General features: G+C 48.5%; 1 protein-coding gene across 1 annotated transcript in view; it reads right to left on the bottom strand.

Annotated features, from left to right (window-relative positions):
* Positions 1 to 12,683, bottom strand: part of LOC148030694 (putative plastid-lipid-associated protein 13, chloroplastic) — a 79,821-nt gene that overhangs the window by 50,556 nt on the left and 16,582 nt on the right. Inside the window, exon 3 of the mRNA XM_087687042.1 lies at positions 6,415 to 6,498. Coding sequence (XP_087543168.1) covers positions 6,415 to 6,498 — 84 coding nt within the window. The remainder of the gene's footprint in view (positions 1 to 6,414; positions 6,499 to 12,683) is intronic.

Consider the following 12,683-nt stretch of genomic DNA (forward strand, 5'->3'; position numbering starts at 1 on the left):
CTCTCTCCGACTACTGGCGTTACATTCATTGGTCGTGGTAAGCAGTCGTGGCGTGAGGGACCTAGGGTAAGGTGATGTACCAAGCGTGATGGAATGCAATCATGAGCAGGTCTCACTCACTCAGTCGTGAGCAATCGTGATCAGAGAATGCAGTCGTTCTCTCGCGCAAGCTGGCTTGAATGAATGAATGCAGTCCTGAGCAAGGTTTCTCACATGCTAGTTAGCAAGGAATGCAGTCGTGTGAGCAGTCTCGCACACTAGTTTGAATGAATGCAGTCGTGAGCAGGGAATGCAGACGTGAGCAGTTGTGACCAGAGAATGCAGTCGTGAGCAGTAACTGAAAACAGTGTGAACGCATTTGCGCTCCTAAAAGATTACTGGGCTTGCAAAAATTTAGTGAGGGGTTGGGGAAACCCTAGAAATTTGCAGGAATTTGCAAGAAATCGCAGAAATTGCTCTAATCTGACAATACAAAGTACAAGTTGAGTGCCTTTGCACACGGTGTATGAGAGATGGATAATGTAGACAAATGCAAGCATCAAACCGTGGAAAATGAATATCTGGGAGACAAATCTGATCAAGAACTAACACAACCGTCCATGGAAGCAATGTTCAACACCCCTTCTAAGAACACACGGTACGTATGGCCGTAGGGTCCGCGATTGGACCGTCTCCCCAATATCTGACAGGCATGTAATGACTTCACGCACCATGAATGAAAAGAAATATGAAGAAATTCATCTCATCATTCGCTCTGAACTACGAATTATGAGCCAAGAATTAGAGAAAGAAATATGAGAGCAAGTCAAAGCCGAACTGATAGTAAATCAAAGAGCAAAAATGCAAGACATGCAGATAAAGACCTACAAGCACAAATGTTGTCCGAAATGCGCACGCTGAAAACTGAAATGCTGAAAGTTGTAGATGCCTACAAAGCTGAAATATTAGAACTGGGGGAAGAATTGAACACATTTAAGAAAAAAGATTTGAACGTGCAAGAAGAACTACAAAAAGAGAAAGAGGTTTTGAAGGCATGTGAAAGGGAGGTTCACTCATGGGCAGAAGTGGCAAAGACAACACAGAAGTAGATAGAAGAAGCCAGCCCATGGATTGAGGCAATAAAAAAGAATAAGGGAACATCCATGAACAAGACTGAAGTAATGAATGCTACCTTGGAAGAAGAGGCTAGGAGACGGACTAGGTTTTTACATGTACGGGTAGTAGGATGGGAGGAGAAGAGCAGCCTACAGGAAGATGCTAAGACACTTGCTGACAAAATTGGGGCTTTAGACGTACCTATCGTTAGTGCTTGGAGAGTGGGGAAAGAGGACTCTAAGTCCAAGGCTCTAATTCTTCGCTTTGGAGACAAATAAAAAAAAGGCCTTCCTCTCCAAGAGGAGAGCCCTCAAGGGTGAGAAGATTTATTTGGATGAGGACCTTACCCCAGCACAGATAGCGCATCGCAGAGAACACATGCCCAAGGTATTGGAGGCTCGCAAAGAATAAAAGTGAGCTGTTTCTAGGGATGGACAAGTCATCATCACTGACAAAAGGGCTTCATGACGGTACGAGGTCTATGAGACACTTCAGATGTCAATATGGAATTGTAATGGAGCCCTGCGCTTGGATGCTGGTTACTTTGAAGATAACTTCCAAAACATAGATATAGCAATGTACACAGAAACACACCAATGTAAAGGTAGCCGACTACCAGACGTGCGGGGATACAGGTGGGAAAGTGCATTTCGTCCAGCAACTAGAAAACCAGGAAGCACTAGGGGTTTTGGACGTGTGGCCATACTATACCGGAAAGACCTCAAAGGGATAGTGCAAGTAATGAAAAGAGATGATGATGCACGATATTTATGGATTAGGATACATGCACGAAGACCACGGGATATATTCATTGCAATATACTACTTTCCTCCTGCAAATTCTACCTATGCCACATGAGATGGATCTCCCATTGATGTACTCTATGAGGATATCATGAGATATGCTAGCATTGGGGACATATTATTAGTAGGAGATTTCAATGCACGCACTAGAGATAGACAAAGTGACTTTTATATGCATGACAGTACCATGTTCAAAGAGATCGACATAGATGAAATAGACCTACGTAGGAGAGCCCAGGATAAGGATGTGAGTACCTATGGGACACACCTATTGACTTTGGGAAGTGCACATGGACTAGCCATCTTTAATGGTCTACCATCAGCCATGTATGCATTCCCACACACCTTGCCTCAATGTAGACCCACACGATCTACTGCTCCCCAAAATAGCTGGTATGATGATGCGTGTAGAGTCACCCGAGCTTGCTTACAAAGGGAAGTGGAGCTAGGCACTCAAACACATCACCAAGCAAAGGCGTTCTTCAAAGGCCTTGTGTGGAAGAAGAAAAGAGACTACCTAACGAAAGCAGAAGTAGAGATATATCAGCTATTTTTGGGGAGGGACAGCAAGAGCACATGGAAGATGTTTCATGAAAGACAAGCCCCCCATACAGATTACATCACTAGATGCTTGGCTTGACTATGGGAGACAATTGTATGACCTGCCACGACAGCCACCTATGCAGCCCCCACAATCTTGTAGGCCAACACAGTGGTCTTTCTTCACATGGAAAATGGTTAGGGATGCAATCTATAGATTACAAAATGGGAGGGCATAGGATGAGGATGGACTAGTAGCAGAACATTTCTCACATGCTAGTGGCATATTAGCACCCATATTAGAACATATTTCAATAGAGCAGTATGTGAAGGTTTCCCTATGAGCTGGTCAAACAATACTAAAATTCCGCTATTTAAAAGTGGTGATCCCCTAATTCCTAGCAACTACAAGACTATCATGATCAGTCATTCTTTGGCCAAGATATATGGATCTATATTGGAGTATGAACTCAGTGAGTGGGCTGAAATGCAAGGCAACAGAGCACAAGGACAAGCAGGTTTCAGATGAGGATATACCACACTGGACCATATTCTCACACTTAGAGCCATTATTGAGAAGGGTCGAGCCCGAGACAAGAGGATCTATTGTTGCTTTGTAGACTTTCACAAAGCTTTTGATACAATGCCTCATACACGTGTCATGCAGAGATTGCAGGACATTGGAGTACCAAAGGGTATACGATGGGGTGTCTATGCATTAAATGAGGCAATGACAGGTCATGTACGAGCACCTGGGGGGCTATCAAAGAGGATTGACAGTACTATAGGAGTGAAACAAGGATGTCCACTTTCACCCACATTGTTTGGTCTATACATAGATGAAGTGTCTGATTACATAGACCGAGGGGGAGAAGCTAGAGCCAACCTGACAGGGGTGCTGATACCGATATTACTGTATGCAGATGATATTGTTCTCATTTCAGATTCACCGAAGGGTTTACAGTGCCATCTAGATGCTTTGCACATCTTTTGTAGAGATAAAGACCTCACAGTGAACCTTGGGAAGACCAAAACCATGGTTTTCAATACTTCAGCACCATGGGTGACTAGATCTATGTACCAATTCACATTTGGGGGAGACATACCGGAGCATGTGAGGGAATATGTCTATTTGGGAGCCACTTTCTCTGGCCCACTTTTTTCGTTGAGAGGGGCGTTAGAGGCACGTCTGGCATGTGGATACGCAGCACTAGGGGCACTTGAGAGTCAATGTGCTCACATATAGTTCCAGGAGCCCCGCACCAAACTTTGGTTGTTTGACACCCTAGTCACATCTACATTAGTATATGGAGCAGAGGTATGGGGTGGTTGCAACTTGTACCATAGGCGCCTTAGCCCACTCACTGATCAAATTGGAGTAGAGAGGGATTATTATGATGGCTGGGATAGCATGGAAGGGCCATTGACCATGATGATAGCACGCACAATTAGGAGTAAGCCCTCCACCCCACACCCGATTGTCAGAGCAGAGCTAGAGGCAACACCCATAGTCATGGAGGCACTCTTCAAGGCAATGACCTTTTGGCACAGACTATGGAAACTTCCACACCATAGATACTCTAGATTGGCACTAACCTCATCTAGACAACTAGCAACAGGAGGCGAGAAGAACTGTTGGTTTTCACAGATGGCTATTTGGATGAGCCTACATGGTTTGGATATTGACCGTCTTCCACCTTTGGATTATAGCCTTGACTGCCCTACACTTTCTCTCAGCGGATCAGAGTTGAACAAGGTGATCAGAGCTGATATCTTGAGGATTGAGATGGCAAGGACATGGATCCACCCACAACTCCCTCTAGGATCGAGGATGGAGTTCTACAGGAGTCATTTCTTGTGCCTCTCTGATGATGGTTTCACTATTCGGCCAGCATATATGGACACCCATCTCTCCCATAGTGTACGGGTTGCTATCGGACAGATTCACACCTCCTCACATAGGCTACAGATGGAGACAGGCAGATGGACAAATACCCTAGCAGAGGATAGGACTTGCCAGCTTTGTGGTCGAGAGCCTAAGACGGAGGAACAGTACATATGCAAATGCACAGTATACTATGACATACGAGGACGGTACCACTGCCACTTCCGGGATGGATTTGGACCCCTTCGTCGCGTCATGGAGTACGAGGACCAGAGATGCCTAGGTCTCTTCCTCCTGGAGCGCAAGAGGCACCGAATCGCACTACTACGAAACAGGAGGCTAGCTCACCCAAAGGGACACACACAGAGAGCAGTGACAGACTTCTTCTACAGAGCCGACCCTACTGACACTACCAACCTAGCAGAGATAGAACCACCCTGCCAGACACCTTACAGGCCACACTGTGGAGTCACATTGGATAGAGCCATTTCCCTTCGTCGAGCACGACGACCCCGTCTATCAGGACCACGTCCGAGGAGGCCACACCACAGTCGGATTAGAGCCATTATCACGAGACACCGCAAAGTCACCACCAAGCATATCAGTGAAGCAGCTGGGGACCGCATCATAGCTGAGATCATGTGCAGATCTTGAGACCAACTATAGCCCATAGTCTCCACCACACTTTTGTACATGGCTAAATCAGATCTGGTTCTCCTTTCCTTTCCTTTTCTTTTCTATCGATGGAACAACACTACACATGGTTCAACCCTAGTATAGCCCCATCGTATAGTTATTTTCAGTATTGTTTCATAGGCCACCCACTTACTTGTAATGTTATCTTTACCTTACTGATGAGATGACCTTAGACATGGATGTAATCTGGATTTTGTCTCATAGGCCACATTGGCCTTATGTAGACATTAATATCTCTCTCTCTCTCTCTCTCTCTCTCTCTCTCTCTCTCTCTCTCTCTCTCTCTCAAAGATAGACAGGAGGAGCACTATGCTTGCCAATGCCTAGCATACTACAAGATTCAATCTGTTTCCACACTCTATTTAGGGACAGGTTTGGGCCACTATCTAGAGCCATGGTTTTCACTAACCAAATTTCAGGCTCTCTACTCTCTCCTCTACTCTCAAATTGAAAGCCCAAAGGAGCAGACCTCTTTTGTTACCCACCTGTTCATTCACACTTGTGCATGTTGGGAGAAGAAGTGTACCATACCCTAACATTCCTAATAACATTTAGCTTTAGACCTTGCAAATTTGGTCTTTGAAGTAAATGCTTAAAATGCATTGTTTTCTTGTAAGGAACATCAAGTATAGCCTACAGGCCTTAAATTTGTATAATTTTACTAATCAAACATAAGTTCAAAATTTTTTTGTCTAATTAGTATTGTACTAACATTGGACTATTTAGTACCATACTAACATTGGACTATACTAATCAGACGCCATTGGACATGGCAACCATGTGCCATGTGTAGTCATGCTATAGATGTATTGGACATATCCATTATGCAAACTCTGTCCAAGACTTGGACAAAAATTATCCACACTTTCCACGGATACAGGAGAGGATACAATACAGTTCAGAAACTATAAGGAGGAGGACGAGGAGGACGAGGAGAGATGCTTTTCTCCAGACCTAGAATTCTTGCACTTTCTTTCTCTATCAGCCACACATGGTTAGGTACTAAAGACTTTCCTGTGTTGTATATATTTTTGAAAGTCCCTTACAAGGCTATTTTTATACTTGTCGTGGGATATATTGTCTCAAGGAGATCTATAAATAGAATTATTCTGTCCTCTTTGGGGGGGGGAGGAACTTGGCTGCCACCAATGCATATCACATGTGTAAAACGTTAATGCAGAATGGACAAATATTTCAATTCACATATAAATGTGTGCAGCACTTTTTAAAAACTTTTGTTGCTCCTGTATAGTTACATGCAGACTTGGCCATCCAGTGAAGACAAATGACATGTTAGCATTCATTCATTTTCTTATTAGAGCCAGTTAGTTGTAGTGGCAATTCAAAAGGTTTTCCAACATAAGAAAAGAAAAAAGCAACGTTTTGTGCACATACTGTAAAAGAACTCTTGCAGCAAGTTGCCCTGGACTTCCCGCTCCAATCCACTTGAACATCCAAAGACCCTCCAGTAATGGTGACCTAAAAGTCAGCAAAACAATTTATAAACATCCTAGAGTACATTGATATCTGAGCCAGCATAACAATAACTTACAGTAAATTTGGAAAGATACTATTTCAAGGACTCAATCTGAAGACATGTCTGTGTGACATGCATTTAAGACAAGCAGCAATACCCTGCTGTATTTTGCTTGGAAAATGGTTATTTTCATCACGTCGTTATCGTCCTTTTTTCTTCACCATAACAGCATACTTTCTTTTTTTTTGCAAGTAAAATGTGGCTGATTATATTACTCAAAAAACTGATTACAACAGAGTGCTCATGCTCAACAGACTAGCTGGAGCTGATGAAAGTCACAAATACATCATGTATACAAGCCTCTCAAGGCGGTTTGGGGGGGATGGGGGCAAGAAGCCATGGAGGGGGGGTGTATCACCATCTAGGACTGCCTGCATGCATCACAAAAAACAGGTCCTGGCCGCCCCAAGTGCGCATGAAATGACATTGGAGCTCCTGACAAGCCCTAGTCTCGCCCTGCACCTGATCCCATCGACCGCGGAGGGAGTGGATGATGGAGGTCTAGAGCTCTGCTAAGGTCGCCTATACTAAAAGTCTCTCCGCCAAAAGCCTCCTCACACCACGCCTTCCAAATATGCCAACCAGTAAGACTCCCTATGATCTCCCATACCTCAGAGCGGTCTGCTATGGGCTCCAGTACCTAGCGGATGGGTAGAGCCTCCAAACCGACCACTGCGCATGACCCTGCCTCGATAATGAATATCGTGTCTTGCATCCCGGCCTCATACAAAAGGTGAGGGCCCTGGCTGACTGCCTGCCAGCACAAAGCTTCCCATGAGATACATCCAAGGCTAGGTGCTATACGGCAAAGGATGCAGCATACTCCTCTCCATACGAGCTGTGCCGCCTCACACGATCAAAGGCAGTGCTTTGGGGTTTCTAGAGGCTGCTGTGTGCAGCACTAACAACCTCCCTCCTTCTACATCTGGGCAAGCCAACTTCCCACCGCCAAGCCTCCATGTGCCACCAGCCATAAGAAATACGATACCCTCCTCTGCCTCCAGCTATCCCATAGGCAATGCCAAAAGGCCCGCCAGAAAGGCTCCATGATGTTGTGCTCCACCCAGTGCCTGCTATGTGACAGCGCCCAATCCATATCCTCCTGCATCAGTACGTGTCTGCCAATCCTAGCAGTGTACTCTAGGAACCTTCGCGGCTTCTTGGTGACTGCAGTTGCCGGCCATAGCCACTCTCCCGGATCCCACTCCAGCTCATCAAGTAGCCTGCCCTCCCAGATCCAAAGGTGCCACTCCCTGAGCTCCTTCCAGAAGACAAAAGGCTCTAGCCGCCATGTCTTCCCTTGAAGGCCAATCACCCGGATCCTCCTCCATGAAAGGACAGCTATCCCCTCATCCTGCTGCCCTCTGTCAAGAGCCAGACGCCCACCCTCCTGTACGGTGAAGAAAGTCCCAAGTGGAGCACTGCCCACTCTACCTGCCATCTCTAGGGGGATGCCTACGGGTGAAAACCTAGCGGCCCATACCTCCCTGGGCTCTATCGGCTCTCATATCAAGGGAGCAAGTCACTCCTAAGGTACTGTTGCATCTATCTCTTTTCTCCTCAACTCCACTCCTCTCTGGAAGCCTGATACTCGTTGCAGCACCTCCTCATCCATCATCCTGTACACCTCCCGCCGTGTCCTAATGTACGAGCCAGGCCAGCCTCCCAACCAGCCCACTCGATGGGAGGGCGCTCGCCAATCTGTGCCCCTTCCCGATCTCTGACCTAGGGATTCCAGATCACCGGCTGACGGTCTATCTCCTCCTAGCAGCCTTGGGGGCTCTAGATTAGGGCCTTACGCAGGCCCTTCCACACACAGAGCAAGCTATGAAGGAAAGGTGATTTAGGAGAGGTGATTTGGACTGACGTGAAGATCCATCTCAGGGACGGACTCCACTCACCGCCAAGCCTCAGTCTACAATCCTGAAGACCCTCCTACAATAGGACCTTCCAGATCTGCTCTCCTGGTGTGAGGCCGCGGACAACTAGCTTGCCCAAGAGGGCCATACTCTGATACTCCAGGTCTATGATCCCAAGCCCTCCATCTGACCGATGCCGTATGATGGTCACCCACACCACCTTGGCCCTGGAATCCCTGGCAGCCGGACCAAAGGAAGTTCTGCACTAGGCAGCGAAGCTGCACTACGCAAGATGAGGAAAAGCACCAATACGAGGCGATATACCAAGCGATCGCTAGGAGGACCTAGTTAACCACCAGCGTTTGGCCTGCTAGTGAGAGGCAAGCCATGCTCCAATAGGTCAGCTTCCTCCGAATAGAATCGAGGTCTAGAAGAAATTGCTGGGCGGGAGTGAGGTCAAGTCCCACTTGAAACCCTAGGTAACAGACGGTCTGCCCTCTAGTCACCCATCTAAATCCCAAGTGGACGCCCCACTCCGTGCTAGAGTCCGGGTCTGTGAGGAAACCAACCGATTTTCGCCAGTCGATTTTCACACCCACTGCAGAACAGAACACCTCAAGAGCCAGCCTCACTCTCTCCAGCATCAACTCATCGTCCGCTATGTAGAGTGTTGTATCATCTACATACTCTGAGTCTAACAACTCAGTCTCCTCTCTCATTGGAAGTCGGAGGCCACATAATCCGCTCACATGTGACCTAAGGAAGTGTGACATCACCTCTGCAAAGAGTATGAACAAGTACGGGGCCAAGTGGCAGCCCTGCTGGACCGATCTCTCCAGCCGAAACTCCTCCCTTCGCCTACCACCTATGAGAACCCTGTTGGTGGCTGATCTGTAAAGTGCGGAGACCATGCAAATCCAAGCCTGGGAAAAACCCAACCTCACCATGGTGCCCTCTAGAAAATCCCAGTCCACCCTATCATAAGCTTTCTCGAAATCCAAGAGTAGTACAGCCAGTCTCTGCCCACTGTGCTGAACCCACTCTGTCGCCTCAAAGAAGATGAATACATTGTCTAGGATGCTCCTATCCTAGACAAAGCCTGTCTGTGTGTCATGAATGATCTCTGGAAGCACGGGGTGTAGTCGCCTACCAATCATCTTTGCCAGTGCCTTATAGGTCACTGACAATAAGGTGATCGATCTCCACTGGGAAAGCTCCAACCGATCTTTCCCTTTGGAGAGAAGACTGATAAGGCCTGCCGAAAGACTCCCTGGCATCTGTCCTAAAGTGAAAATCTCTTGGAAGGCCATTAGTAGGGGGTCCTTCACCACCTCCCAGTAGGTAGTGAAGAAGGCCTTAGAGAGGCCATCCTCTCCCGAGCATTTCTGCCCATCTTGTGTATGGAAAGCATCCTCTAGTTCCTTCTTTGTGAAGGGGGCTAGGAGGGAGTGTTCCATCTCCTCTGTGACGAGGAACGCGATGTGATCCCAGACCTGCTGTCTACATCGTTATCCTCTAGTTGAGGCTGTCTCTTGCTGGAAAAGGCGTCTGTAGTAGTCGATGGCAATCTCCACCACCTCGTCAGGGCTAGAACGAGTTCTCTCATACTGATCTCGAAGGCTGCATATCTGCTCTCCTGAGGTACGAGGTTGGTGCATCTGGAAAAACTCCCTACATATTGTGTTCCCCTTCCTCACCCAGAAGGCTGCTGAGGTGCGGAAAGAGAACTCTGAGCGCCTATCCCCTAGGCCAGCAATGGCTGCTCGCGCACACATCTCCTGTGCATGGAGGGTGGGATCCCCTGGTGCCTCCTGTAATAATCTCTGTGTGGCTGCAAGGTCCCACCGGAGTGCTCTCTCCTCCTCCTAGCTCTACTGCCTGGCATGTATGGCTGCCTCTTGGCAGATACTGCTCGACTCGACTGGGACCTCTGCAACCTCCTCTGCGATCTGGTCCCTTCTGCCCCGCTCCTTGGTCCAAATCTGCTCAATCTGTCTCGTCACCTCCTCCCTCCTATAGATCGAGTCAAGGATCCGACAGGATCGTGTGTCTAGGGCAGATGCTAGGGGATCAAGTGTTAGGAGAACCGAGCAATGATTGAACAACGTGATGCCCACCAACTGCCTAATATGGCCTCCACGAGAGCATCCCCACTCTCCCACATAAAACCTATCCAACTGCTCCAGCACGACTCCACCTAACCACCTGTATCCCCAAGAGAAGTCTAGCGACCATCATACGGCATAGTCTCTCCAGGCATCACATGCTCCTACTGCCAGTAGAAAGACCTCCCATGCCTCCTACTCCTCCCCAACCATGCCCTGGTAGTTTCTGCCTCTACACTACTGGTCCTCTAAAGCCTCCAGGTTGTTGAAGTTTCCTCAACGATCCAAGAGTCCACCTCTGGGAGTCCATCCGCGATCTCCACCCAAAACCTGTTGTGTGCCCTAGCCTCCGTAGGGGCATAGACATTGAGGACTCCAAGGCACGAGTCCCCAATATCCAATTTAATCCACAGTACCCTCCCTGCCACTATCGTCCCATGGTCTCATACACAGGCGGTGAGACTCGGGCCAATAGAGATGCATACGCCTCCACTCTTGCCGTGGGCACCGATGGCGAGATCCCAGTAAGTATGTGAGCTGCCCAAGAGTACCTTCCCTACCTGCTAGGCCTAGCTGAGAGTGAGCTTGTGCTCCTGTAGAAGTAAGATGTCGATCCATCTGACAAGGGCAAGCTACAGCTCCTGCCAAACAATCAACTTCCTGGAACCACGTGCCCCACTATAGTGGAGGCTATTCACATTCCAAGATGCAAGATATAAACTCATAGGGAGACCTGTGACTAATCGAACAAGCATCTGTTCGGTGTGGAAGCTGCTGATGAAGAAGAGGAACTATGAGGCATACATATACGCTTCGCTGCCGGCCTAGATGGTAAACTCCATTCCCCCAAGGTAGCCCTCGGGTGGACCATGGGGGTGATGGATGCGCCTAGTGGTACCACTAGGGCATCTATCAACCAGGCTGAGATGCAAGACTCTGTACACTGGTAGAAACGGGCCGCTTGTGCCAAGGGCCACTCAATCACATCCATCGGCGCTCTCCATTGGAGGGGCTCGAAAGATAATGCTTAGATGAGGGACCTTGGCCCCAGCCCACCGATTGATGTCCATCATGCAACCCGGCCACTGCTAGGAGAAAAATGCTAGTCCACCTTCTCCCATCCACTAGGAGATATGGTTTGCCACCTGGCTCTTCACCTCCTTCTCTATCTGAGTCATCGTCCAGTCTCCTGTGGCCTGAAGAAAGAAGGCATAGTTTGGTCCATCCGGTGGTGCTAGTAGATGGACCTTGCCGCTCCTAGACTTGCATACCACGAAGATTCCACCTCCAAGGGTAGTGGAAACACTCCGCGCTCCGCAACTCTCAAGTAAGACCACAGCCCACTATGAGAAAACTGCTATGATAGCAACTATGCCCATCTCGAGAAAGTGTGGCGGGCAGCATGGATGAAAGAACTGGTGGCTATGTGAGAGGGGGTGGCTAGACTACCGGTGGGTGGAGGATGTCAGTGTTTGGGGGTCCTCACCTCCTGTGGGAGGCGGGGGGGCTGGGTGGGGAAATGGTCACCTGTACTGGGTGGGGATCAAGGGGGGCTGATGGTGGGGAGGGGGAGAATCGAGGGACGATAGGGTGGTCGGAGGCACCCGGCAGGTGTTTGGGGTTTTTTTTTTGGGGGGGGGGGGGGGGGGGGGTTTGGGCTGTGGGCACCTTGGGTGATACAGCCTATGACACCTCTGTAGGGGGTGGATGTGTAGACCTGTGGACCTGTCGGGTAGGGCGAGGACGGGGGGCAGCACGGTGCTTTGCTGAGGGGGCGACGCTCGCCCTCCTGCTCCCTGCCGTGGCTGTGGAGCTGCATGTGGCCCCCCTTGCCGCCTCCCTCTCTGTCGTCTTTGTACTTGTGTAAAACCATCTGCATCCACCTATAGGCCTGTCGGCGAAGCCGTCCTAGCTCCGAAGCGCATGCAAAACCCTAATTTTGCAATTTTTGGGTCAGATTGTCCTATTCTACATCACGGTTCCCAAATCCCGAAAAAGTCCCAAATTTTTAAGCCAAGATGGCACACTATGCTTGAGCCTGTGAACACCCAATAGGGGGAGGAGAAAAAGAATTGCAAGATATTAAAACAAAAGAAAATCATGCCTGTCAAGACATTGACCAAGCCCCCCGTCACCCGCTGAACCTACACACCTGTCACTTGT

The sequence above is a fragment of the Lygodium microphyllum genome, chromosome 10, assembly GCF_053477565.2.
Source record: "Lygodium microphyllum isolate KBCC chromosome 10, Lygodium_microphyllum_v1.1.10, whole genome shotgun sequence".
Classification (NCBI taxonomy): Eukaryota; Viridiplantae; Streptophyta; class Polypodiopsida; order Schizaeales; family Lygodiaceae; genus Lygodium; species Lygodium microphyllum.